This window comes from Carassius auratus, chromosome 2 (genome assembly GCF_003368295.1).
Source record: "Carassius auratus strain Wakin chromosome 2, ASM336829v1, whole genome shotgun sequence".
In the NCBI taxonomy this organism is placed as follows: domain Eukaryota; kingdom Metazoa; phylum Chordata; class Actinopteri; order Cypriniformes; family Cyprinidae; genus Carassius; species Carassius auratus.
In genome coordinates this window covers 25,963,628-25,991,524 of record NC_039244.1, presented here as the reverse complement: position 1 = coordinate 25,991,524, position 27,897 = coordinate 25,963,628, and the positions used below count along the sequence as shown (strand labels likewise).

The 27,897-nt window shown below is 37.0% G+C and overlaps 1 protein-coding gene across 1 annotated transcript in view; it reads left to right on the top strand.

Moving 5' to 3' along the window:
- The window catches only part of LOC113038298 (uncharacterized), a 52,256-nt gene that overhangs the window by 11,840 nt on the left and 12,519 nt on the right, over positions 1–27,897 (top strand). Inside the window, exons 18-56 of the mRNA XM_026195614.1 lie at positions 1,499–1,683; positions 1,772–1,954; positions 3,033–3,124; positions 3,234–3,403; positions 3,503–3,656; positions 3,790–3,869; positions 3,997–4,177; positions 6,943–7,098; positions 7,178–7,308; positions 7,485–7,643; positions 7,777–7,960; positions 9,792–10,003; positions 10,112–10,300; positions 10,416–10,558; positions 10,667–10,826; positions 11,317–11,400; positions 13,527–13,664; positions 14,063–14,179; positions 14,301–14,518; positions 14,614–14,807; positions 15,031–15,243; positions 15,326–15,465; positions 16,525–16,602; positions 16,731–16,810; positions 16,898–16,979; positions 17,681–17,818; positions 18,411–18,570; positions 18,666–18,769; positions 18,864–19,007; positions 19,644–19,757; positions 20,227–20,355; positions 20,456–20,614; positions 23,775–23,936; positions 24,007–24,169; positions 24,850–25,031; positions 25,133–25,225; positions 25,716–25,920; positions 26,269–26,456; positions 27,462–27,559. Of these exons, the coding sequence (XP_026051399.1) occupies positions 1,499–1,683; positions 1,772–1,954; positions 3,033–3,124; positions 3,234–3,403; positions 3,503–3,656; positions 3,790–3,869; positions 3,997–4,177; positions 6,943–7,098; positions 7,178–7,308; positions 7,485–7,643; positions 7,777–7,960; positions 9,792–10,003; positions 10,112–10,300; positions 10,416–10,558; positions 10,667–10,826; positions 11,317–11,400; positions 13,527–13,664; positions 14,063–14,179; positions 14,301–14,518; positions 14,614–14,807; positions 15,031–15,243; positions 15,326–15,465; positions 16,525–16,602; positions 16,731–16,810; positions 16,898–16,979; positions 17,681–17,818; positions 18,411–18,570; positions 18,666–18,769; positions 18,864–19,007; positions 19,644–19,757; positions 20,227–20,355; positions 20,456–20,614; positions 23,775–23,936; positions 24,007–24,169; positions 24,850–25,031; positions 25,133–25,225; positions 25,716–25,920; positions 26,269–26,456; positions 27,462–27,559 (5,762 nt within the window). The remainder of the gene's footprint in view (positions 1–1,498; positions 1,684–1,771; positions 1,955–3,032; positions 3,125–3,233; positions 3,404–3,502; positions 3,657–3,789; positions 3,870–3,996; positions 4,178–6,942; positions 7,099–7,177; positions 7,309–7,484; positions 7,644–7,776; positions 7,961–9,791; positions 10,004–10,111; positions 10,301–10,415; positions 10,559–10,666; positions 10,827–11,316; positions 11,401–13,526; positions 13,665–14,062; positions 14,180–14,300; positions 14,519–14,613; positions 14,808–15,030; positions 15,244–15,325; positions 15,466–16,524; positions 16,603–16,730; positions 16,811–16,897; positions 16,980–17,680; positions 17,819–18,410; positions 18,571–18,665; positions 18,770–18,863; positions 19,008–19,643; positions 19,758–20,226; positions 20,356–20,455; positions 20,615–23,774; positions 23,937–24,006; positions 24,170–24,849; positions 25,032–25,132; positions 25,226–25,715; positions 25,921–26,268; positions 26,457–27,461; positions 27,560–27,897) is intronic.

Below are 27,897 nucleotides of genomic sequence, written 5' to 3'. Positions count from 1 at the left end.
GTATTTAACTTGATCTCCTGGGTTTACATGTGATGTCCAGCGTTGCATTCCAATCACGAACAATAAATTTGACAATCTCTTCTTCGAATTAAAATTGTCAATAATTGTTCTATTGGTGTTAATGTTGAAAGCTGTTGTGTGAACAAGTTGGTTGGTTGGTTATCTTGCTTGGTTCTTGTGGCACTAGAACTGATTTATGACTTCCTGAGGAATTCAGCTCATGTTTCAATGCACACAGCTCTGATAGACTCTTTGATTTGTCTGATTTGACTCATTTCTGCTACAGCGGAGAAAGTTTTCCAAATGACTATGAGACATTCACACTTCCCATAAATGACTGGTTATGGTTCTTTTGTATTGCAAACATGATACTTGACTCTGAACTACTGCTAATCATTATTCTGTTGTCTATAATATTCTGACCATTAGTGCCCGTCTCACACCTAGAATGCCTATACTTCATTACACTTCAACCATCATTTCATCGTTGTTGTGTTTAGGGGATACGCACAAGCGTTGTGAGTCATGTTTACATTAATCTAAACCCTGCTTCCAGAAGAAAACAAACTTCAGTTTGAAGTATACTGGGACCTTAATGGTTAGGAAGATGACAGAGAAAGCTCTGCCACTCTCCCATACCTAAGAAAGTTTAGGGGTTGGGGTTGGATTAAAAGATCTAAAATATAAATAAGGCATTAATATGTGCCTATAAGTACTAATAATCAGCCAATATGCTAGTAATATACATGATAATAAGTGACTAATGTGGAATTGGTCCCAAAAAATGAAGTGTTACCCTTACCTTTTCAATATTATAGCTACAATATGTGAACAGTACGCATGTAAACATGATTTAAGTTTAAAAAAGAAAAGAAAAAAAGAACACTTAATAACCTGTGTAAAAGTACAACCAATTGTATAACTCCAGCGTTATGAAAATATGTTACCTAAAACCCCTAAGTGACAAAAAATGATTTACAACTCATATTCAACACAAGTTTAAACAAAGTAATAAATGTGACCCTGTATTACAAACCCAGTCTTAAGACGCTGGGGTATGTTTTTAGCAAAATCCAAAAAAACATTGTATGGGTAAAAATTATTATTATTATTATTATTTTTTTTTTATGATTTTCTCAGTATTTAGATTTTTTCTTTCTCCCTCAGATTACAGGTTTTCAAATAGTTGTATCTGGGCCAAATATTGTCCAATCCTAATAAACCATACCATCAATGGAAAGCTTATTACTTTCAGAATACGTATAAATCTCAATGTAAGTGCTTTCATAGAATGATAAACTTCACATTTCTGTTTTTATTTAAATTAATAAACCTGGATGTTCATAAGAGATAATGTGGTATGATGTGGTGAATAACATTATGCCTTAAATGATGTTGAATGAGGTTAGCTTGTAATAAATCCTGAATAATATCAGTATGTCTGTAGTATATCTTGTTGTAAATACTGTAATATTTTAAAGTTCCTTCCTTTTCCCAGGGTCAAGAGGTTAAAATCAGTCACAGGCCTATCGTTCTGGCAGAGGAACTGGTTTTGCCATCTCTCTCTGGATTGCCCATGAGGCTAAGCATCAACATGTCCACTCTGTTCTCCGTCCGAATTAAAGGCATTGCTAACTTTAAGAATTGGTCCCATTTCTCACTGGGTGGCTATGTCAAACCAAAGTATGTTTCATGAAGTTTGGAAAATGGCAGTGTGCTGTCAGGTTGAAGTTATGAAGGCCAGTCATCTCCTGTTTGTCCTTTTGCATAGTGCACTGGTTGCTGTCTCCGTGAGGGCTGGAGTGGATGGAGCATTTGGTCGTGTGGGATTAGAATGGGTCACTCAACTCAAAACCTCCACCAGTTTGGATGGAGCTGTATATCTGCACCATGGACAGAGCCTGAAGGTGGTTCTCAATACTCCAGAAGATGTCATGGATGTACTGACCTTCAGGTATGAACATTTAGTACATATTCTTTTGAATATATATATATATATATATATATATATATATATATATATATATATATATATATATATATATATATATATTATTTATATTTTATATATATATATATATATATATATATATATATATATATATATATATATATATATATATATATATATATATATATATATTATTTATATTTTATATATATATATATATATATATATATATATATATATATATATATATATATATATATATATGTATGTATACTAATGCTGTCAACTCATGATTAATCATGATTAATTGATCTGACATGCATATTTCAACAAAACTGATGTTTATTGCAATTTGAAAAACGTTTGTATTCAAACCCTCATGTGGTGTGACTACAACTCAGAAACAGGATATTATATCATAGAGAAGACTCTAACGAATGTTATGGCAAGTTTTTACTTTTTTTATGACAAAACAAGGTTAGTTTGGTTTGTAAAATGTAATTTTGCATTTGGTGCGACTCCCTTAAAACTTGGATCTACTTATGAATTTAAGAACATGAAAAATTTTTGTTTACTTAAAAAAAAAGGATTAAGATGTGGGTTGCACTTTATTTTATAGTACGTGTACTAACATGTACTTATAGTGTACTTACAGTGTATTTATCTAAGAAAGTTCTGGTAATACAAGCTAACTACATAGGGTAGGGTTATGTTTAGGGGTAGGTTCAGGGTTAATACCTAGTTATTACATAGTTATTGTAATTACTATAATAATAATAATAATAATAATAATAATAATGTACATGACGAACAGGACTGTAAAATAAAGTGCTACCAAGATGTGTACAGTTACAGTACATGTATTTAATGTGTAACAACATGTTATTACTTACATGATGGTTGCACCACAGAACATTTTAGTGTGATTAAATTGTATTCTTAAAAGCTTTTCAAAACCACATGAAACCAAATTTAATATATAAAAAAATCATATTCTTAAAGAGTTTTCGTTTTCTTAATTGTAGACACTTTTATTTGTCTCTGACCTATAAACAGTTGTTTTATCGTCTACCCGAAACAGCTCCAGAATGTACCGTGTGAGTGGGGAAAGTAAAGAGGAGCTCATAGCTACAAGAAATCTCAAGGAGACGAACACTTGCACTCCTAAAGCATGTTAGTGTATTTAAAACAACAAAAGTTCTATGTTTCTTAAAATGTTTCTTTGAGGAAAGAAATATTGGTGTATTTTGTGTATAGGCGTATTTGAATGGTTATTTTGCAGGGTCTAAGATGGTTGGATGGCAGTTATGCTCTGATGTCATTTATCCTTTGACACTGATGGGAAAAGGCTTCCCACCGCTAGACCCCATTCTTTTTACTCTCAGACTCCAAAAACTAGACAAAGGTCTCAACCAGTACCTCTTGGAGGCAGCCTATACCTTGGTACCCCAGGTAGGGAAGACATCTGACATCTGTCCATTCAAGTTAAAAAGGTCAAAATAAACTTCTCATTAAATTGTTCTTTCTGTGTTTCTTGTCCATCTTTGACAGCGTAATTCCTGGATGCCACTGGAAGCCACTCTGCTTCTCTTTCTTGGCACACCACAATCCACTATCCCCAGAGATGTGTCCCTGGATGTCAATCTCAGTCCAAAAAGACTGATTCTGAAAATAACACATCCTCTAAAAACCATTCACATTCAAGGTTTCAAAAACACTTCAAAAATGGATTTCCCAATGAATATTTCAAGGCTGTTTTCAAACTAGCACACAAAACAATCAAAATCAAATTGCTTCTTTGAATGTTTAGGATATTTTCCCATATTTTTTTGTCACAGCACAGCTTGAAGAATTAAACAACCAACATTCAGGCAGAATCGAACTACTGATAGACAACATCCACCATTATTTTATCAAGGTAAGTGAGAAGAATGTTTGCTTTTATCAGTTTGAGAGTCTCATTAAAAGCTGTTATGCTGATTTATTCAAGAAACGTGTCTTAATCAAGAACGTGGTTCATTAAATCTTTCACAATTTTGCCCAAGGGACTACTGGAGACAGTGAATCTTGCTTCAGAGACGAGAGCCCACTTTCATCTTGATGCCAAAGTAGTAGCAGATGGGCATCCATTCTCCCTCTCAGTCAACACCACACATGCTCGCAGCAGGAAGTTCATAATACAGGCCTTACTTAAAAATGTCTTCAATAAGGACGCATCGCTCTCAGGCAAGAATTTGCTAATACATTTTAACGGTTCCATAAGTATTTTTTTCATTCACTTTCTCAATTTTTCCAACCTGTCCTCCAACCAATACGCTCGTATAGGTTGTTTGTCCAAATCTTTGAAATACGATCCATCAAAGCGTATACTACAATTGCGCTCCTATCAGCAAAAGGTCATTTTTATACTGATGTTTTGTACTCTTTTTTTTTTTTGCACTCTGATTTGCATTTTGTGTAGCTAAGTTGGTAGATTATTGTGTTATACCTTGATATGTAATCATGCTATCATGGGTTCGATCCCAGGAAATGGACGTGCACGAAAATGTATATGCTCAATAAATCATAACTTAGCATGATTTCTGTGAGGGTTAGGTTTAGTGGTGGGGTTAGGTGTGGTCATTCGAAACGAATAAGCCACCTACTAAAATATGTAGGAAATACTGTGAGATCGGTGTAAAAAACCCACACATTTCATTTAAATGAACGTGCATTTTGATTGGTAATGACGTTATACGTCATTTCATGACGACAGACGCAACGCGATACTATATAATATACATTATTTTTAGGCCCGCTAGCGGGCGCTTAACTTTAAAACATAAATATAGGTCGTAATAAGGTGCTTGCACAAACTACCTATATGGTCGTTTTTTGTTGAAGGACAGGCTCCAGTTTTCATTCATTAGGGATTTCAAATGATTCGTCAGTGTAGTGTTATTAGATGTAAACCAAACCAACTAGCTCTTAGATGATTCACTGCATTACAAACTTTACATTTGAAGGAATAAAGCATATGATCTGAGCTATTCATCCTACAATGCATTGTAAATGACATAATTTAATTTATTCAACAGTTCTTTCTGGTCCTCACATGTGATTGGATGAGAGCTTTTTTCCTTCTGTATGCTATTCTAGGGATAGTAGAACTCCAACCGTTTAATCGTTTGCAGGATTTTTCATAGCAAGTAATTCCACAAAAAAAATTATAAATAATACTGTTTTTGTCTCATGGAATGTAGTTTTAAGAGTTTTTAGGTGAGAATGTAGTTGTTTAAAATTCAAATAGTGGTTTCTTAATAAAGATAACATTTATTGAAAAAGTAAGTTTTCGAAGATGTGAGCTCTAGGCCATCAGCGGCCATTCAGTGCTGCCTTTGTACCTTTGGCTTAAAATGCCTAGCAACTTTTATGATGGCTGTTGTTCATTAAATACTATTATTCGATAAAAATATTTTACATAATTAATAGTAGTAATTATATAGTAATAGTATTTAGGATTGTTAAACTGCGTGTGTGTTTGATAAGGTGGATTTAGTTACATTATTCCACCATTAAAGAAATACTCCACTTTTTTAAATAGGCTCATTTTCCAGCTCCCTAGAGTTAAACAGTTGATTTTTACCTTTACCTTTTTCCATTCAGCAGATCTCCGGGTCTGGCACTAGCAATTTTAGCTTAGCTTAGCATAGATCATTGAATCTAATTAGACCAAGTTTAGTTTGTGTTAAGTTAGTTCTTTTTCATTCTTCATTTGGGGGTAAAACAAAATTTGAAATATTTGAGCAGCAGTATAAAAGTCATAGCATAATGGTTAAAAAAAAGTCGGAATCGCAATCGAAGGGTTGTGAGTTCGAGTCTCGGGCTGGCAGGAATTGTAGATGGGGGGAGTGCACGTGCAGGGCGCTCTCCACCTTCAATACCACGACTTAGGTGCCCTTGAGCAAGGCATCGAACCCCCAACTGCTCCCCAGGCGCCACAGCATAAATGGCTGCCCACTGCTCTGGGTGTGTGTTCACAGTGTGTGTGTGTGTTCACTACTGTGTGTGTGCACCTTGGATGGGTTAAAAGCAGAGCACGAATTCTGAGTATGGGTCACCATACTTGGCTGAATGTCATGTCACTTTCACTTTCATAATGTTAACGAACATCCTGACTCTGGCCACTCTGATGAAAGCATCGTTTAAAATAATATGTAATCTCTCTCTGTAACAAAATAAACACAACAAAAATAGAGAAAACACCGAGCATAAAAAAAAAAAAAAAAAAAAAGCATTTGTTCATAGCGATATGGGTATTGCGCAAGCTCTGCAATTTAGCACACCCGTCACATCTTGTGTATTTACATGGTACTTTATTTGATATATAGCTTAAAAGCAAGCACCAGTATTAAACATGACAACAATGTCAGTGTCTCATTTAATCAAAACCAAAACTTAATTTGCTATTATAAAGCGGCTCTGCATTCATGTTTTTATCCACGGACATCTCACCTCCAAGCACTGCTACTTGTGTGATATTGCTCAGTTGTCCAGTACAACATAAAATTACTGATATTTATTAAGTGATTACACATCCCCGCATCTTGAAAAAAAAATGACATTTGATGATGCTGAGTTAAAATAAAATCTATACTTTCATCACATACAGTACCAAAAAAAAAAAAAAAAAAGTTTTTCAAGATTTGTATTGTGACTATATTTTAGTTGGCTTCAGTTTCACTATTCAACATAATAAAAATTAAAAAAAGAAGTTGAAAGTTTGTTTCCTACAAAAAAATAAAAAAAAAAATAAAAAAAAAATTGCTTGAAAATGGAGGTTCTGGTTGATAACAAGTTTTTCATCTTAAAACTCATTGTCTCTTTAGACAAAGAGAATGGGTTTTTTTATTTCCAGAACTGTAAAGTTGTGCTAATTGTTATTTCTCTGGAATTTAATTTACTGTGATGTGATTTGCGGTCATCTCTTTATGTTCTGTTTCACTTCACAGTGCAGCTTGAGAAAAGTCTGGATGATACCCAGAGACTTTATTCTATAGATGCCGGGTTTCTTTTGCCTAGTGCTGTCAGCATCAGAGCTCTTGGGTTACTGAAGCAAAGGGGCTCAGAGTGGAGCTCTGCTGTCAGGGTCAGGTACGGTGTACAAGGTACGTGATTTCTACAAATAATGCAACACTTTTAAGACAAAAACAGAACAGACTTTTCATTCACGTATTTATTTTCCAGAGGATTCACAGAACATGCAGGACTGTCACATGACACAGAAGCTCCACAGCGAGTCTGACCCAGTCCAGACGTACCGTATAACAGCAGCTCATGAACTCCATTGCTCCCATTTCATCAACCTAAACCACAAGGTCACATTTATTGTCTAGCTAATAGAAATGAACTCTGGTTTCACAGGTTTAAAAAGTTTTCTCCAATTAATTCTAGTACTGATTCCCTTTTGGTTTCTTGCAATGCAATGCATATAATACAGTTCATGATATCAGATATGGCTACCTTCTGATTAGTGGATTGTTTGCACCAATAGATTCACCTTAAACATGAACGGAGCCCAGTCCACATCCAGTCATCTCTTGATGTGAGCTACGGAAAGCAGTGGAACCAGAGCAGCAACAAACACAGGATCCTCTTCAATCAGTCCCTCAGAAACCAGTCTGAACCCGGGCTCACCAGTTATGCTGTGGAGGTTTGGCTTTACTAAATCATTCTGATTGAATCTCGACTGTGTACATCTAATGTGTTCTCACATATTGTCAGATGTTTAGGTTGTGGTCTTGATTATGATTATGTCCCATAATAATGTATATTGCCTCTTCCAGCTCAGTCTGCGACTTCTAGACAGAGGACTGAATTACAGAACTCAGCTTCTGCACTCTTATTTCAAGAAGCACAAATCTGAGAGCAGCACCCACCTGAAAATCAACTACAACAATCAGATGCCTCTAGTAGCTGGCCTCCACTGGAAGGACGTGCCAACAAAGAGCTCCCTTCAAAAGTGGGAAGGTGTCTAAGTATATATTCCCTTGATGGTCACCAACAGGAATCATTCTTCCATTTGTGAAGATTTATCAAGATTTTAGAGATCTAAACACTATAATGGTACCATTACTATTATATGCCAATAGTACAGATTTTTTTATTTATCATATTGGTCGACGTCAGATTTTTAACTGTGCATGTTCATTTCCTATTTTTCTTTTTCTTTTTTACATGTGCAGACATCTAAAGCTCACTCAAAGTTAATCTAGTTCATCTAAATACTAATATTGAATAAAACTTCTCAATGTAGTATTTTGCCAATCTCTAAATTATTATTCTCAACCAGGGGGCTGGGGGGTCCAATAGGGGGCCTCAGCAGGCTTCCAAGGGAAGTATTTTAATTTAATACAATATTATTAATATATGAAAATATAACACAAAATCAACATAAAAACTTAAATAATTATATTTTCCCCCTCTCAATAATATATATCTATAGAAGAAAATACAAACCCAATTCCAAAAAAGTTGGGACACTGTACAAATTGTGAATAAAAACAGAATGCAATGATGTGGAAGTTTCAAATTTCAATATTTTATTCAGAATACAACATAGATGACATATCAAATGTTTAAACTGAGAAAATGTATAATTTTAAGGAAAAATAAGTTGATTTTAAATTTCATGGCATCAACTCATCTCAAAAAAGTTGGGACAAGGCCATGTTTACCACTGTGTGGCATCCCTATCTTCTTTTTATAACAGTTTGCAAATATCTGGGGACTGAGGAGAGAAGTTGCTCAAGTTTAGGAATAGGAATGTTGTCCCATTTAACCCCATACCATCAGAGATGCAGGTGGTTTCTGAACTGAGCGCTGATAACAACTTGGGTTGTCCTTGTCCTCTTTAGTCCGGATGATGTCCCAGTTTTCAACTTCAAATGTTGGTTTGTCTGACCACAGAACAGTTTTCCACTTTGCCACAGTCCATTTTAAATGAGCCTTGGCCCAGAGAAAACACCTGCACTTCTGGATCATGTTTAGATATGGCTTCTTTTTTGACCTATAGAGTTTTAGCCAGCAACGGCGAATGGCACGGTGGATTGTGTTCACTGACAGTGTTTTCTGTAAGTATTCCTGAGCCCATGTTGTGATTTCCATTACAGTAGCATTCATGTATGTGATGCAGTACCGTCTAAGGGCCTGAAGATCACAGGCATCCAGTATGGTTTTCCGGCCTTGACCCTTACGCACAGAGATTGTTCCAGATTCTCTGAATCTTTGGATGATATTATGCACTGTAGATGATGATAACTTCAAACTCTTTGCAATTTTTCTTTCTGATACTGCTACACTATTTTTCACCTCAGCATTGGGGGAATTGGTGATCCTCTGCCCATCTTGACTTCTGAGAGACACTACCACTCCGAGAGGCTCTTTTTATACCCAATCATGTTGCACATTGACCTAATAAGTTGCAAATTTGTCCTTTTTTACTCACAATTTATACAGTGTCCTAACTTTTTTGGAATCGGGTTTGTACATCCTGAAATATGTGGAATTACATTTTGAAAAAAAAAAAAAAAAATCATGGTAAATCAATATAAATTCTCCCAGTTTCTGTTAATACAGTTTTGAAAAAATACATAATTACAAAACACTATTGAATTTAGTGTCTAACATTTATCAGTTCTTAGCTATAATATAATTCCAATTATCTGCTTATTGATGTCCTGAATTTGATAGCGGTGCATCTCTATAGATTTCTTTGGAAATGGAATGCCATGAGTTTATACAGTTAATGTTAATGTTCTAATTCATGTAAAACTTTGCTTGTCATTCATTATGTCAACAGGGTCATTTAACATGGATACCCCCTGGCTCTATGTGTACATCGCTCAAAAACTAACTCAGCCCCAGCGTGGCATCATGCAGTTCAGCTCGGAGGTCACCACACGGAAACTGGTGAACATGAGAAGTGTTACGCTGGAGGGTTTCTACAAGGATAGGGGCAAAGAACGACAAGGCCGGCTGCACCTTTTCACACCGACTGCCAGTTATATTAAGGTGTGTGTACCTTCTATCACCTCTCACTCAGAGCTTTTGACTATTTCTCTCAGAAATTGTCTTTCTGGAGAAACTTCAGGATAAATGCTACTCTTGGTGTTGTTGAAGGTTGGTGGATGGAACATGCTGGGCAAGCGTGGAGTTAAAGCTTCATGCTCCATCAGCACAGCCTGGACACCAGCTTTGCATGGGCAGATATCTGCAGTCAACGGCAAGCAAGTGAAGACTCTGGAAATAAGTGCAGGCTTTGGCAAGCAGGACCTCAATATTTCTGCTGTTCTCAGTACTCTGGATAAGGTACCAGAAAACGAGTACTAGTCAGAATCGTTACATGTTTGTATGAATGTTTGCCATTCTGGTCTGTATTTCTCTCTCTTTCTATCTCTCTCTCTCTCTCTCTCTCTCTGAACAGAAGCTAAAGAAGAGGCTTCTGATGATGACAATGACTCTGTCAGATGTAAAAAACCCTTATGCAGAGCTACAGATGGAGGGTGCCATAGAAGAGATACGGAAGGAAAAGAAAATTTATCAGAAAAGATGGAAGCTAAACTTCAGGTCTGTCTGGAATATGACAGCAGCAGGAACATATCGCTGACTTTCTCCACAGTGCTGTATTACTCTATACCCATAAGTGTATTTAGTTATGTTTGCTTCTTTCAACAGACCACCATTCAAGTTTTTCCCTCAGAGTCTCATCCTCCAGGAGACATTCACAAGTCATCTACATCAGAAGGTTTATACTTTGGAGTCAAAGGTTCTTGTCAATGGAAATAAAAAGGTCATTCATGTCCTTACTCTGGGTTTCCAGCCACAGCAGCCATATGTGAGTCTGAAATTTATCAACACACTGTGTTGTGATTGTATTCATAAGCTATATTACAGTATATAGACTGTAATGGTAGAGTCACCCAAGTCTTTTATCCAAGCATTAAACTTAAGTCAGTTATGTACTTTGTTCATTTACATTTAATGTAAATGTTAGTGCCATATGCACAATTCTTTAATTTATTTTTACCAGTTCAATAAACAGTGTTTTAAGAGTACACATTTACATTTTAGACACAATATTGGCATTTGCTTTGGTCTATATTTTGCTGTAGCAATGAAAATAATTCTGAAACCAAACCAGAATCAACCGTTCTCCTTCTCCAAGCAAAACACAGTAGTAGTGTTCCTTAACAACATGTTTGAATGGTTGAGTGAGTGATTCAATGACTCACTCATAAATACAAGAACGTTTCTCTTCTGAACATACAGTACTGTTTGAATCAATAAGAAAAAATTGTTGTTGTGTAATGTGGTTAATTTGTTAGGTGTGCTCCTCAATAGTCCAGTCTTTCAGCACTGAGAGAATTCCCCAAGACTCAAAGATCTGTGTTACTGTCCAAAACCAGCAGGTAAATCAGCAGAGATATTTTATGTAACGTATTTTCCGGACTATAAGTCACACTTTTTTTCATAGTTTGGCTGGTCCTTCGACTTATAGTCAGGTGCGACTTATTTATAAAAATTAATTTGACATGAACCAAGAGAAAACATTACCGTCTCCAGGCACGAGAGGGCGCTCTATGCTGCTCAGTGCTCCTGTAGCCTACCAAAGAAAATATAGCCCTCTCATGGCTCTCATGGCTGTAGGGTCCGTGTATCTTTTGGTCATTCGATTTTCTATTTAAAAATAAATAAAGATAAATGAGAAACGATTTGATTTTCGTTTTTTCGTTTTGTTCAAGAAACGGAAAACGAAAATTTAGATGGATTTTTCGTATTTTTGTTTGTGGATAAAAAATGAGATTATGCTTTAATATTTGTTTGAATGTGTGGGCGGCGCTGAAACGCCCCTTTCATCCCTTCTGTACTGCACCGACAAGCGGCGACCGCAAGCTCAGTTCATTTTCACCAGGAGAGAAGCGGCAGACGGCAGAGTTTATTAATCCTGCCAATTCTTTGCTAGTGGTGCTTGCAAGATAAAATAATAATAATAATAATAATTAATTAAATTAATAATAAAATAAAAAAATAATATTATATTTTTCCGGCTGCTGCAGTTATTGACAAAGCAGACTTGACAACTTTATTCATAAAACACCATTTGCATTTTACTTTAGCCTGTGATCTACAACGACATGGAATAAAATATAGGCCTAGTACAAATTTTTTGCCTAATTATTTTATTCTAGGCCATTCATAAAAAAAAAAATAATTAAATGGGAAAAATCCAACCCCACATTTATAATAAAATTTATATTAATATAAGTTAAGTTTTCCCCATAATTAGTCTACTTTAAACGTTTTAATTATAGGCTATAGGCTACTTAGAATTATGAACTGAATTCACGAATTCTGTAGATGACTGTATGAATATAGTGACGGTGTGACATCGTTACAGATAATGAGTTCAGACGGGAAACACTGCACCTCTCGTTGGTTTCATTTGAATTACATAGGCCTAAATATACAATTATTATTATTATTATTCTATTTAAATGGCTTATTTTAAAAGTAAACGTGTCCAGCAAGACATGGTTCGTCTGATGCATGAGCCTGGTTCATTTCTGACGTTTCAGAAAGAAGTTACTGTAGACCGTGATGACAGAAAGCAAATCCTGTTGAGTTTTCATGTTATTTAGGGTGTCTTACGACCCAAACTGATGGAGCTGAAGCTCTTTCCTCTTGTTATCGGGATAGAAGCTGTGGATCGGGATCCCCCGATCGGAGAAGTGCAGCAGACTACACTCTACAAGATAAAGCTTCAGTTGCTGTTGTTTGTATAGCAAATGAAAACGTTAGGCTGTGAGGTTTTTCTTAAATAGGCATAGAATAAAATTAGTAGGCAAAAAATCTGCACATATTTGTCATTGTAGATCTTACAGTAAAATTCTAATGTCATTGAATAAATTAATTTATGTTTGGTCAAAAAAAAATAAAAATAAATAAATAATCTATATATATATATATATATATATATATATAAAAAACTCTGCCGTCTGCCGCTTCTCTCCTGGTGAAAATGAACTGAGCTTGCGGTCGCCGCTTGTCGGTGCAGTACAGAAGGGATGAAAGGGGGCGTTTCAGCGCCGCCCACACATTCAAACAAATATTAAAGCATAATCTCATTTTTTACCCACAAACAAAAATACGAAAAATCCAGCTAAATTTTTGTTTTCCGTTTCTTAAACAAAACGAAAAAACGAAAATCAAACTGTTTCTCATTTATCTTTATTTATTTTTAAATAGAAAATCGAATGACCAAAAGATACACGGACCCTGTAGACGGTAATGTTTTCTCTTAGTTCTTGGTTCTAAATGTTTTTTTCCTCGTCATGACGTATTTGTGGACTGATGCGACTTATACTCGGGTGCGATTTATAGTCCGAAAAATACGGTATCTCAGAACAGTGCAACATTACTCTTAACTATTGTACAGCTAGTGTCATTTCACATCTTTTATATTATCATAATTTTAAAATGAGTTCACATTTTGTCTTTGTTCCTGTCAATGTGCTTTCATAACCTGTCTGTGAAGACTGCTTATGAAATTCAGGGCAGGCTGTGGACTGGAAATGATGAAAAACTTGCAGCCTTTGGTCAAGTAAAAATTCATGACCTGACTACATCTCAGCAAGGTATTACAGTGAAAGCCAACCTGTCCCAGCTGTTTCAGGTAAACAATGATGTACTCTTTAATTTTTTATTTTTACTTGCCTCTGATCTTTGTACTCAAGGAAGCAAGTGCCTAGTAGTTGATGGTACTCTGTTCTAGTTTACCTTCATGTGAAATACCCGTTTACAGTTTGCCTTGGCAGTATACAGTAAACTGCTGTGAAAAAGTGTTTGTGAACTTCTGTCTGAACTTCTGCATTCTTGCATACCTTTACACTGAAGGTCATTGGATCTTTAACCAAAGCATGAATCTATAAAATGACCTTTCATGAACAAAAACACAACAAGATGCATCTTTCATGTATTTATTATTCAAATAGAGAAAAGTAAATTTTCAAACCATTGTTGGGTTGTACCTTTACCATTTTTAAGTAGAATTAAATGAAGAGTCTATTTCAGCTGGATTTCCCGACCTCTGTCCGCCTACATCTCGAGGTGCTCAGGAGTCACAGGAACGACAGCGAGTTTGAATATCATTCAGAGGGGGAAGTTGCCATTGACGACAAGAATTACCATGTAAATGCCCTCAAAAGTGACATTTTGCGAATAGTTCATTGCGTATTTCTAAGTTCTAGGTTCTGTTAATGATATTACAAACTGATATTGTTGTTTTATTATTTGTTTTATGACATTCCAGGCTAATGCAGCAATAACCGTATCCCCCTTTGGAAACATTAGCAGTTCTATCAGCCTGAAGGCAAATGAAAAAAATGCAACACTTCACTTCACTCTAGACAACAAGGTGGCGAAGAGCATTAATACTGTGTGCATCCGTGCTGGCTTTCATCAGACCTTATTCCCAGGGGTCACTTCTGACGGTCGTATTCATTTAGCTGCTAATTCTTCTTCAGAAAGGTAAACTGATAACAGCAGTTCTGTCTTAGAGTGGGATAACATATTCACTGTGCTACATCTTTTTTTCAACATCTATCTTTTTCCTTTTTCTCCAGTGTTTTCTTGCAGTGTACCGTTCAAAAGAAAGAGGAGACGTTTAATGCTCACTTGAGTGGACGTCTACCAGATGATCAAGAGCGGCGACTATCTCTCTCAGCAGATATTTTCAATTCTATACAAGATCTCGCTCCTTTACCTAATTCGGCTAGTTTAGTTGGAGTACTAACCCAGTCAAAGGGTCTAACTGAAGGTAAATCCGAGAGCAATGTGCAGTGTGCAAATTCACTTTTCAGTGAAAAAAGTTTCGGAAAGTTCAATATCTTTCTGCGAGGTCGACTTACAAAATTAAAAACATCAAGTTTATTTATTAATTGCATTACAGAATGGGCTAAGTTCACTATGCAAATGCAACATCTAACTGTTGGTGTTGTTAGTGCTTGCTACTTTGATGTTGTTGTGTGTTTGTGGTGCAGGAGAGATTACTGTAGTAGTGGATGATGCTGTGTATGGGCTGGAAGTGACTCGTCAGCGTGACAGCAAGTCTGGAGAAGATCTTAGTGCCTTGCTATGTCTAGTTGCTATGGAAGAGACACTGTGTGTAAACATCAACAGTCATTTAACACATTGTGGGTGCAGACGTCTTCATACGCAGCTGTCTCACTCTTTCCCTTGGCTTCGTTCTGCAGGTATGTGCAGCAGCAGTACCAGACTCTTGTTATAGCTGTGTGGTGGAGTGTAGTATGTTTCTGTCTCTGTCTGTTGGAGCAGGGCTTCCGCTGAACAGCAGCGCAGGTGTGTATGTGAACTGGAACGGCAGCAGTGTGTGTGCCCAACTGATGCTGCATGCAGAGACAGTCACACTGGATCAGAGCTCTCAACACAGCTCACAAACTACTGGATGCTCTCAGGTCAGAGTATCACCGTCATTCAGTAATCGTGAATCGCTGAAAGAGCTCGCATAGTTCTCAAATCTCAAACACACCAGCTAACACACAAGAACAAATGCAGTATTTGTGCAGTTTCTTTTCTTACTTGTTCCTCTTCTATGTCAGTGAATTGGCTTAACTTCCTGGCTGTATGCAAACAAAGAAGTTGCTGTGTATTAATGAATTCGCCAGATTTGAACTGACGAAAATGAATAATGAGCGAATAATGAGTAATGTGTCATATGAACTGCTTTATGGGGCTTTTATGGTCATTTTATTCTTTTTTTGAGCTTGAGATTTTTATTCTTCTTTCATACTCGCTATTCATCCATTAGTATTTATTAATGTAATAATACATTGAATATGACATTTAATCACTCTAATACTTCTGTGAAACACAAAAGAAGATATTTTGAAGAGTGTTGAAGAAGAATAACACACCTGGATATCACTGAGTTCCATTGTATGGACATTTTTCTAAATATCTTCTTTGGGGTTCTACAGAATGTCAATAAGCAAATAGTTTTGGTGACCATTGACTTCCACTGTATAAAACACATTTTGTCATAACTTTATGATCCGCAAAGAAAGTCATGTAGGTTTGGAACAACAAGTGGGTGAGAAAATTATGACAGAAAATTAATTTTCAGGTGAACTATCCCTTTAATATTTCTCTCACACTGAATACATTTTTATATATATATATATATATATATAAAACGATAGCTGCCTTTATATTTCAGGGAAGGGGATTTTACAGTGGAGTAAATGAATATGCTAGTCCTGAAACCTTTCTAACATCTATATAAGTTGAAGTTTTGTGATCACCTGTGATGCCTACCTTAATCACAGTTAATCGTAGAGTGATAATCACTTATTGAAGAATAAGCAGCATCAGTTTAGTATGCAGTATGTGGAGGCCCCAGAAACCCCTTCTACACTCTGGGTCATTTCCCATGTTGATGAAGGGAAATACCTCTGATTCCACACTCCTCTCCCACGAGCAAAGTAAACTGAAGGCCCAGAGACTTGTTTTTACAGGTGAACTGCACAGAGGGGATCGACACGGGCCACCTGCTGGGCGTCTGCTCTGGGCAAGGCCAGGAAGATTCAATGAAGGTACGTGGGTGAGAACATTTAAGAGCGTTTCCTTCTTTTGAAGAATGGTTCAGTGACCGCTGTGGACATTGGATTGTGTTTGTATCATATGGTGAGACACATCTGAACCTATCCTGGTTTATGTGTAGTTTGGAATCAGAGCCAGTCTTTATAACTCCCAGAGGTCAGCTTTCTCATTTGATCTTCAAGCTCACCAGAATATCTCCAGGTACAGTAGTCTTGTAAGAAATAATAATACATTAAAAAAACAGCACATGTATGAGTAGACTATCCAACTAACTGTTGTCTTTTTTAGCATTGGACTAATGGTGAACATTTCCCACAATATATCTGCTTTGCATACATACCTGCCATTTGAGTTTCACTCAAAATCACAGGTATGACAAAATCATTCTTAATGTTTTTTTTAATTACTGTGGTTTATTTTTTTAAAAGGAATAGTACTCTAAACATTTTAAAGTGGCATTCAGTACTTCTCTGGCTAGCATTTGCATCATTACCCTTCATGTATTTTACACACCGATACTACAATGGTGTTAGTAGACGCTGCACTGCCATCTATATGGTATCTGAGTTTTATGTATATTATACTGATATGGGTGAGTCTAGACAGTAATTAATCTCTCCCCTATTCTGCCAGAAAGAAGTCACTTGTGCGTTGCTGTGCAGAATTTTCTGTCATCAAATCTTTACACGTGTTTATTGTCTTTACTTTGTTTTCTGGCTTCAAATTAACTTGTAATATGTAATCTGTAACATTTCCAAAGTAACCTTCCCAACACTGATACTGAGTGGGGTGACCGGCACAATATATAAATAAAACTCTTTGCATAGGAAACAGTACAGATTTCATTTCACTGGAGTGTGCACAGTTTACTTCTTAATATGAAATAAAACTTAACTTAGCACCGAACTACTAAATACATATTTAAGTATGCTAGATTGTTGTCGTATGACCTTATTATCCACATTATCCACATTTCCCAAAGTGGCTATCAGTTAACATCTCAAATAAATGTTTGTTTTGCATTTTATTCCTTTTTATGTAAAAAATGCCTTACATGTTGTTCCCTTACAGCTGAGCCACACACGCTCTTCAGTTAAAGGTTCTGCAGAACTTCTGGTCGGTGTGAGCGCTTTGGCTTTTGAAGCAGAGATCTCGAGTACAAACTCTGGCTTTAAACAAGTGCTGATGTTCAATCACTCAATACCTCAGGTAGTGGAATTGTCTGTCAGCCCTAATATTATATCTCCTCTAAAGGTACAGTCATGTTTGCCGATTTTCAGCTAAATCCAGTCATTTCAAAAGGAATCCAAACATTCTGGAATTTCGAGTCAGGGGGAAAATTTCCACACACAGATTTCATATCGGGTTCAAATTGGTCACTCAAATACATTTTTTCACGACATTATTGACAACAAACAATGGACCTTTTTGACAACAAAATTTTTTACTCATTTGCAGTGCTGGGTTGTAACTGAATAATACAATCTGGATTACATAATCATATTCCAAAAATGAAGTATCAGACTGCAGTTACATTTTTTACCTATTACAATTACATTACCTTACAAACACATTAAAATGTAAAAATTCACATTATTTCCTATTTACATGTAGTGCACTTTTTTTTGACAGCTGAACCTCATTGACCTAATATGTTTACTTAAAATACACACTGAGAATAACTAATTAACATATTTGCATGTTTATTTTAATCTGATATTAGCACCTTAACAATACATGAAACATGATAATTTTTGTTGTGTTACATTAGATTTTGAATATGTTATTTCTGTACCACTAGCTACACTTGTTGCCCAGGAATCTGGCATTGAGGACACGCTACGGTGGAAAGAGAGGGTCACACACTCTCATGCATCGAGCGCAGTGGGAGAATCAGGATTTAACACAGATCGACTCCTCGGAGGGGGTCACACAGTTACATAGTTATCCAGAACTGTCAGGTGGATATGCCACATTGCTATCGAAGATGAAGTTGCTGATCTGTATCATCATGAACTCCGTATTCTGAAATGCTCACATGTCTCTCTTATTACAGGAAAGAATCAGGGTTGGGGTTTGGATCTTAGGATAGAGAATGACATTCAGAGGAAACTAGGTGATCTGAGTGTCGACTGGATTCTGTTTGGACGCCATGATCAGGTAAAGCCAGACAGAGGTTTTGGGGGGTTCTGTTGTGGTTTGGTCTTGTGTTATTACATTGTCCAGATATAAGTCTCTTGTATGTTGTTTTCAGGTCCGAGTTGAAGGCTCTTGGACTTTGGTGAGCAGAAAAACTGATTCATTAGAACAGAAACAACCCTTTATCTCAACACTGACTCACTTTCACGTACATGCCCTGTCTCACGGATCCGGCCACAGGCACGACAACAACAACCAGGTGCACAGCTGCCATTCTCAAACAATCTCTATAATCTCAAATAATCTCCACACTTTCAAAGAAAATGTTTCTGTTTCTCAAGTATTTTCTCTCTATACAAATCTCATTTTCAATGCATCTCTCCATTTTCAAATACTTGCCACACTCTCTAGGCTGCACTTCCTTTCTTATAATTGTTAAAGGGATAGTTCGCCCAAAAATGAAAATTACCCCGTTACTTACTCACCTTCAAGCCATCCTAGGTGTATAAGATTTTCTTCATTCAGTAAATTACAGTCACTTCCAAGCTTTATAATGGCAGTGAAGAAGGGTCAGATTTTGAAGCCCCAAAAACAGTGCATCCATACATAATGAAAAGTACTCCACATGGGTTCTTTATTAACCCCTGGAGCTATGTGGAGTACTTTTTATGATAAATGGATGCACTGTATTTTGCTTCAAAATCTTTATCATTAAAAGCTTGGAAGACGCAGGATATTTTTTTATATAATGCAGATTGTGTTCGTCTGAAAGACGAAAGTCATATGCACCTAGGATGGCTTGAGGTCGAGTAAATCATGGGGTAGTTTTCATTTTCGGGTGAATCATCCCTTTAAAATGGAATATCTATGTTATACAAGTTTTGTGTTTCTATAGGCCCGTCTTTCTTGGGAGCACGGAAAGCCTGTAAATGTTTCTGTAACAGTGAGCGAGCACTGGCATAATGACTTAAGCAGAGGACAGGCCTGTATCTTTCTCTCACCAGGACAGGTACACCACAGCACAGCACTCACAACTTTCATTTTACGATCACTGTTATGTGACTTACTGATGACAGTGACTTAATTTTGCTATCTAATAATTAGGATAATGTACAGTTATTATCACAAAATTAACCCCTCCAGGGGCATAAAAGGTCTGAGCAGGATCCTGTTCACCCTGTCAAGGTTTATTTTGCAATAATGTCCAGTTGACTTACATAGACTACCGTTAAGGTTTGTAAGATAAGATTTTTATCAACAACATTTATTTGAACTATAAATAATTTGTAACATGATCAATGCATGTGACCTGTGATTTAATACATCCTTGTTAAAAAGCATTATGTATTTTTTTAGACTTCAAACTTTTGAACCATAGTATATATATATATATATATATATATATATATAAATCTACTGTATGCTGTGCCCCAGACAGTATATATCTGCTTTGATTTCTGTATATATGTATCTGTCAGATACAGTCGTTGCTCCCCCTAGTGGAGATGGAGGGATGTGTTGCTGTAGCTCAGGAGGGGAAGGCCTACTCCCAAAACACCGAGCTCAAATGGAAGGACAAGAGGATAACTCAAAGCATGAAATACCAGGTGTGGATTATTTAAGGAAAAGAAATCTTGTTTGTTGCAATGCCTTTATTTAGGATGTTGGGATCTGAGATGGTCTTTCTTTTTGTTGTCTGTTGTTTAGGGAGGAGTAAAAGGAATGCACACACTCCTCGTGGAGGTGGGGGCCCAAAACGTCTCACCGTCTCCATGTCCATCTCACTCTCTTCTGACCCAGATACACACCAACCTGAGGGACCGTCTTGAACACCATGTTCAGATCGGCCTCTGTCCTCCACAGCCTGTAAGACCATACACTAGCCATCATTAAATTACAATAAAATGTGCATAGAACAACTTTAAGGGGTTATGAACTCAGAACAAATCAAACCTCCCTTGATCTTTTGACAGATTAGAGGTCATTGCACTATATAAAAAAAAAACATCCTGTAAGTTTCAGCACTTACAACTTTCTTGTTGGTCTAAAAACACCTTATATTGAAGCCAATCTGCCAAAAACGACAGCTTGTGGAATCTTCCACTTTATGATGTAATAGTAAATGTAACACAGAAGATCAATGCCTACATCTACATCACTGCCTGTTTAGCCCCGCCCACATTTGCACATGTAGTGTAAATAACAAGAGAGGAAAACCCAGTTCGACACCGAAATCAAAATATAATGATGCTCCGAAGACAAGAAGATGCGGTGCAGTGCCAAGCTGTGGAAAAACACAGTCTTTGCATTGCCTTCCTTCTGACTGCTTTGTCTGTTATTACAGATAATTTGATATATACCGAGTATTTATGCATTTTTAACCTAAATCACAGCAGTAGTGGAACCAAGTGAAGGCTTTATTCTAAAGAGTGATCAAAACATGCAGGGTCAAACGCCAGTAAACAGGTATAATCCTAGGCAGACAAAAGAGTAATCCACAAAACAAGCGAAGGTCAGGACAGGCAGCAAACAATCAGAAATTAGGTAAACTGCCCAAGGTCAATAGACAAGGCTAGGCAAGAAAGCAAGAAACTGGGAATTACAGAAAAACACAGGAACTAGGGAATGCAACAGGCTAACAGTACTGAGCAATGGTGTGAGACTGATGGAGGTAACAAAACACAGGTGAATACAATCAGTGATCAAGAGTCCTGGCAAAGGATTATGGGGAATGTAGTTAGAGAGGGAATGACAACAGTCCAGGGTGGAATGCTCTCTGGAGAATCTCAAGGGCATTCCTGCTGTTGAAAGTAACAACCCTTTTAACATTCACAGAAATCACTGTAGAGAGACAGAATTCATCCAAATACAAACATTCAGTGTTCTTTTCATAACACAGCATTTTAAAAATGTATTTTTTAGAAGTGACATTAACATCTGTACATAGTAACATTTTTCCCTGATTAAAAAATGTGCACTTAATTGTATTGCACGTGCACTTCTAGTGTATTTCAAACCAATTACAAGTATATCATTAAAAAAGCTGTACTTGCAGATAATAGAATATTAATAATATAGAAGGCCACATACAAGTGTAATCAAAAAATGCAGTTTGTAATTATGTCAAATTAAACGATTTTGCTTTAAAGAACATTTTAAATCATCATATTTAAATAATATTTTGTCATGCTTTTAAAAAGTGCACATATTTTGACCTTATAAAGAACATGTAAAGTACTTGAGTATTTTGAGTAGCACATGTAGAGTACCAGTATTTCAACTGGGTTATTTGAAGTATTGTTTAAGTACTAAACAGGAACTTCATGATTACAAATGTGTAATTACAAATATATTTAAATATAGCAATAAAAGATACATAAAAGTACATAAAGATGTACCGGCACCTAAGTTCTACTCAAAGGTTTAGTTCAACCAATAATCAAAATTATGTAATTAATAACTCTCATGTCGTTCCAAACCCTTGAGACCTCAGTTTATCTTCAGAACAAATTTTAAGATATTTTAGATTTAGTCCAAGAGCTTTCAGTCCCTCCATTGAAGCTGTGTGCACGGTATACTGTCCATGTCCAGAAAGGTAAGAAAAACCCAGGTGAGCCCAGGTAAACCGAAGGCTTGAATGAAGGGCAATCATCACCGATGACGCCATTACGCCGAGCGTGAAAGAATCGGTGAACCATTTTCTTCAACCGGTTTATTGAATCGAACTGTCCGAAAGAACTACTGGTGATCCGAAAACCGATGCAACCGGTTCTTGACACGTGAATGAGTCATTATCTGGCTTGGCTTGGTGTTCATCTTCAGTTCTCTCTTCACAGCAGTTCAGTCAGTGTACTGTTTGAGTAAATGAATTACTCCGGGATATTGGTTTGTTTGAACTCAGAGGGAGAGTCAGCCACATTAAAAAAGTTAACGGCTTAAGTCATTTGTATTGGAGACGCTAACCGTTTAAAACGACTCAGTTCGATTTGGTGAACTGGTGTCATGCTGTCAGTCTCTGTTTTCCTGGGTGTTCCCTAGTGAGCTCACTTCTCCTTAGGCACTTCACCATAGGCACTATAATTCCTCTCTTTACCTGTTGTTTGTATGGAGTCCTTACCCTTTGTGTGATTTGTTCTCATCTGCCGAGACTTACCCCTGCCTTCTCGTTCCTCCGAGTTTTCCGTTCCGTTTCATCCGGTTTCCTCTTTTGTTTTGTTTTGTTTGTCTCCCTGGACTGTTTATTTTGTATTACCCTTTTTGTTATTAAAATCATACTTTGCAATTGGATCTACCCCTCTCCTTGTGTTTTCCTATACACGATCGTCACAACTGGTTCAAAAAGATCCGGTTACATCAAATGATTCATTCACGAATCAGATATCACAAACTGCTTTGATTTGAACTCTCTCTCACAACAGACACGGAAGACAAGACTATTTTTGGACCAAAATGTATTTTCGATGCTTCAAAAAATTCTATCTGACCCTCTGATGTCACATGGACTACTTTGATGATGTTTTTCTTACCTTTCTGGACATGGACAGTATACTGTACACACAGCTTCAATGGAAGGACTTAGAGCTCTCAGACTAAATCTAAAATATCTTAAACTGTGTTCAGAAGATAAATGGAGGCCTCACGGGTTGGGAACGACATGAAGGTGAGTTATTAATGACATAATTTAGATTATTGGGTGAACTAACCCTTTAAGTGGGTCAAACGCTCTTTAGTTCAAATAATTGTGTTTAATATAAATTTAAACTAATAAATTTTTATTTAATTGTAAATTACATGCAGTTAGCCTGAAAATATTACATTTAGTTTGCATAAGTATTATTTTTTTCCAAGTCACAAGTACTGTTTTTTTTAGGATGCAATTTTTTGATGAATTTCCTTTAAGAAAATGTAAAAATGAAAGTGCTACAGTTAATATATGTTTAGGACTAAATTATTAGGATTCAAAATTGTGGTAGACCACTACAATTATATTAATTCAGTTCAGTTGTAACATTTTTTTTTCTCACAGGGTTTAATTTGGTCTGGATCTCACAGAGTGAACTCAGGCAAGGAGCTGTTGTACACTCACACCCGTGTGTCTGTGTCCGGACACCCTCAGCACAACACCTTCACACTGACGCTCAGAAACATCAGCAGCAGCCAGCGCTCCAACTACTCACTGATCACAGAGGTACTCACACTGCTACTGAACATTTTAAAAGACGATGGAAAATACAAAAACAAATATCTGTTGTTAACAGTGGCTGGTAGGAAACTGGAGTGTGGAATTGGCCTGCAGCTCTCTGTCTTCAGGCAGGAACATGGCAGTCCAGGTTCATGCAAAACTAGACCGCAGTGAGATGCTCTGGCTGCAGGGGGTGCTGGGAAAACGCTGCCTTCGAGCTGCTGCTGGATACGACACTGGTGAGGATGCTAGTTAACCCTAAAAAACTCACATTTCTAGGGTCTTGAAATGATTTGCATGATTACAACCTTGCTGTTGTACACTATCTACTACTTGTGTCTTATATGGCTGATAGTTAAATGATATTTAGGAAGTAAAAAGCCTTTTAGGAAAATTGTAAATGCAGAGATTGTTTCAAAATTATTATTGATGTGAAATCTTTTTTGTTTATAAAGTAAATCTAAGAAAAAAATTTATATTGTAAGTAAGATGAACACTTACTGGATTGAAGCAGTATATGTTTACATGATTATCCAGACATTTTGTTTTCTTTTATAAAAATCGTATTAAAATATGATACATCAGGCTTTTGAAGAGCATTTATCACCACTGTGTTCCATTGGATTTTATGGTTTGCATATAATCATAAAACTTATTATCAGTAAGATTTTCCCCCTTGTTTATGAGCACCATATTGCCACTATATGAGCCATAAAAGCATGATGTATCAAGTGTGTTTATTGAACAAAAACTCATATTTAAACTTTTTTATAAAGATTTTAAGACTATTATTTGAGTATTTATTTATGCCTATGATTTAATATATCAAGCTTTACATGGTTAATTCTGCTGTAACAAAATTATAATTTCTCATATATTTTTATGAATGAGATCTGTATGCCTTTCTACTTGCCGTCAGAAATGTCTGATGAAATCAGAGTGGCGTTATGTTCGGAAGGACATCACAAGTTTACCCTGGAGGCTCAGCGAGGCGGTCGAGGCATTGAGAATGAGACCCTTACTCTTATTTCTGTAGGAGCAGCCAATCAGAGTCTGCTATTTCAAGCTAAGGGATGTAGGGAATGCCTGTGGGCTGCGGAGGTGAGGACAGCAAGGATTTATGAAGTTTCTCGCATAATATAAATCTGCCAGGTACCATGTACATAGTTTTCCATGTCTGGATTGATACCGTATCTTTACAGGCACGGCTCCAGCAGCTGGGGTCCCGGATTAGGAGTAAACTCTTGGACAGAGTTCAGAGACTTCAGCATCTACTGTTAACATTCAGACGACAGGTTTGTTATATCACACAGGCTGTCCTGCCGCATATTTGGACTATGTTAAAGGTTTAGACACTTCAATTATTCACCCTCATGTGGTTCCAAACCTGTATGTGTGTCTGTCTTCTGTGGACCATAAAAGGAGATATTTTGAAGAATGTCTCTGTGAGGTTCAGGTACACTATTCATTATTTTTATTTTTTTATGAGTGGATTAGACATGGGTGTTTACATGGTACAAGTTTACATGGGTGATATAAAAAAGTAACAAAAGTGTCCCTCATGGGTCATTTTGACCCAAATAGGAATTAATGGAATTTATAATAAAAAAAGTGAATTTTTCATTACAATTTATTTTTATTTTTTTTAGATATACAAAATCTGAGACAATCCAGTAAAGATGTATACCCCACACACATGCACAAACTCACACATGGTGCAGATACTCCGATAGAACACATTATAATATGTTTTATTGTTCTTGCTTTGATATATCTGTCTTCTAGGCGGGGGACAGCATGTTCCTGCTGGAGCTGAGTGAGGGGCCGCTGTCTCTGACCCAGCGAGCCGAATCTCTGCTGCTTCAGAGAGCAGGAGCACTGTGGAAAGCATGGACCACCGGCCTGCTCCGACACACGCTCACACACAGCCTACCGCACACGCTCCATGTCCTGCATCTCATATCTCAACAGGTCCAACAAGAGCTCAGGAGTGAGTTTGCCTTAAGTTCTCTATATCACTGATAATTCATTCAGGTTACCGCTGATTTTATTTACAATCACATGCACAGTTCCCTTTGAGCCGTACTGGGTGAATCACAGGAAACACATACCTTTATTTTATAAAATACAGAGCACATGTTAAAATGATTTTCTGTGGCAATGTAAGGTCACAGTATCCGTAATTGAGCTTGACAGCGTCCTAGTGGCATCACTGCATAAGCATCTGTAAAACAGTCGCAATTATGCACCAGCACAACTGTGGTTTCATGTCATCACCTTTCATTTGAAAATGCCTGTCAGTGTGTATTAGTGTTATTGTAGTTTTAACTTTTCCCAGAACCCCTGGCTACTCTAGCTGGAGCGTACCACGATGTGACAGGGGTGCGTTTGGACATGGCGTGGCAGCAAGGAATGCAGCTGTGGACCAGAGAACTGACAGAGCGTTTGCCTGCAATACTTCACCATCCTCAACTGAGGGCGCCGTCGCTGACTGCATTGCATGTTGCCATTTTTGCAATGGACATGGCAAGAAGGATGCATTTCTCTTTTTTCCTGTTGTTACAGGGGGTGTTTATGCGACACCATTTTCAACTAAAAACAGAAAGAAATTAATGCACTAATTTACACGACGACAGCATTTTGGGAGCCTGAAAAAGCTAACTTTTGAAACATGCCAAGTGTAAACTACAAAATGCAAATGGACATCATGCGCATGTATATTACCAGACAATGTCTAATATGGCGAGAAGTTTTACTCTCACTACACTTCCGGCTTCTGAACTGGTTGCAGTTCCACTCTGATTCCATATGAGGGCGCTCACAGGACGAGTGCAAAATGAATGCAGGTCAATGGCGGTATACCCCTCAAAATCCACTCAAGAAATAATTTTTTGTCTAGTAATTTGAATGTTGTATTCGAAAGGAGATGCAAAGAAATTACACATTGCTGGGTGTTAGATTTTTTAGAGTCACTTATTTGCTTTAAAAAGTATTTTCAAATGTCAATGACGTCATAAACATTCACATTCATTAGCAGAATTCTAGCGTGTTATGGGCAGCAACAACTCAACCTGTAAGAAATTGAAAGGACATAAGTACTTGTTCATTCAACTTTTGACCTAGAACCTATGTTGAACTTGCAAAACCTACAATCAGATCTGAAATTTCTCAACAGCAATCGGGTGAAAGGGACAAATTTAGCCGTCTAGCCCCATAGACTCAAATTCATTTTGCACTCATGGCGATCGCCCCTAGTGGAACTCCGGTGATACTGCAACCAAAATTTGGTACAATAGGACTTAATAAGGAGTGGGAAGGCTCTCCGTAGACAGGCTCTGATATTACCTGTTCAGGCTTTAGACATGACCAAGTTTCTTTACAAAGTGACATCGCCAACTACTGGCCAGGCATGCATAACACAGCATTCTTAGTAGTTTTCGTTTTCAGTGAATCATAGTCATGTAAATGTACTCCTGGAATGTTGATTGAGCAGGATAGAGTTATTAAGAGTTTGTATGTCATGTTCTTCAGGTGGGCCAGCAGACCTTTCATTGGATGGAGGCCCGATCAGCTGCCATGCTAGTGGGTATCAGAAGGCAGCTTGCAATAATGTATAAGTTCTCCAAAAGGTATGTAGTAAATCTGCCAGAAACATAGCTGATCGCTGCTTGTTGCATCTGAACACAGCACAGGTGCTGTTCACTGAAAGTGGCCAGTGTGTTTGGGGTGCCAGAGTCTGCACTCACTGTATGTCAACCCCTTGGTTTAGAGTATTAGTAGATTGTTAGGTTAGGATAGAATAAACTGACGTACTTGTGAAGTTATGTATAGTCAGGAAGAATGCCTGTTAGGGGACTTTCAAATTAAAGTGTTTAAAAAAAAAAAATCCTCCTTGAGCCCAGTCATTCTCAACCGAAGCCCTGCATTGTTGACAGCAATATTCAAATGACCCATTACTCTTTTAGAT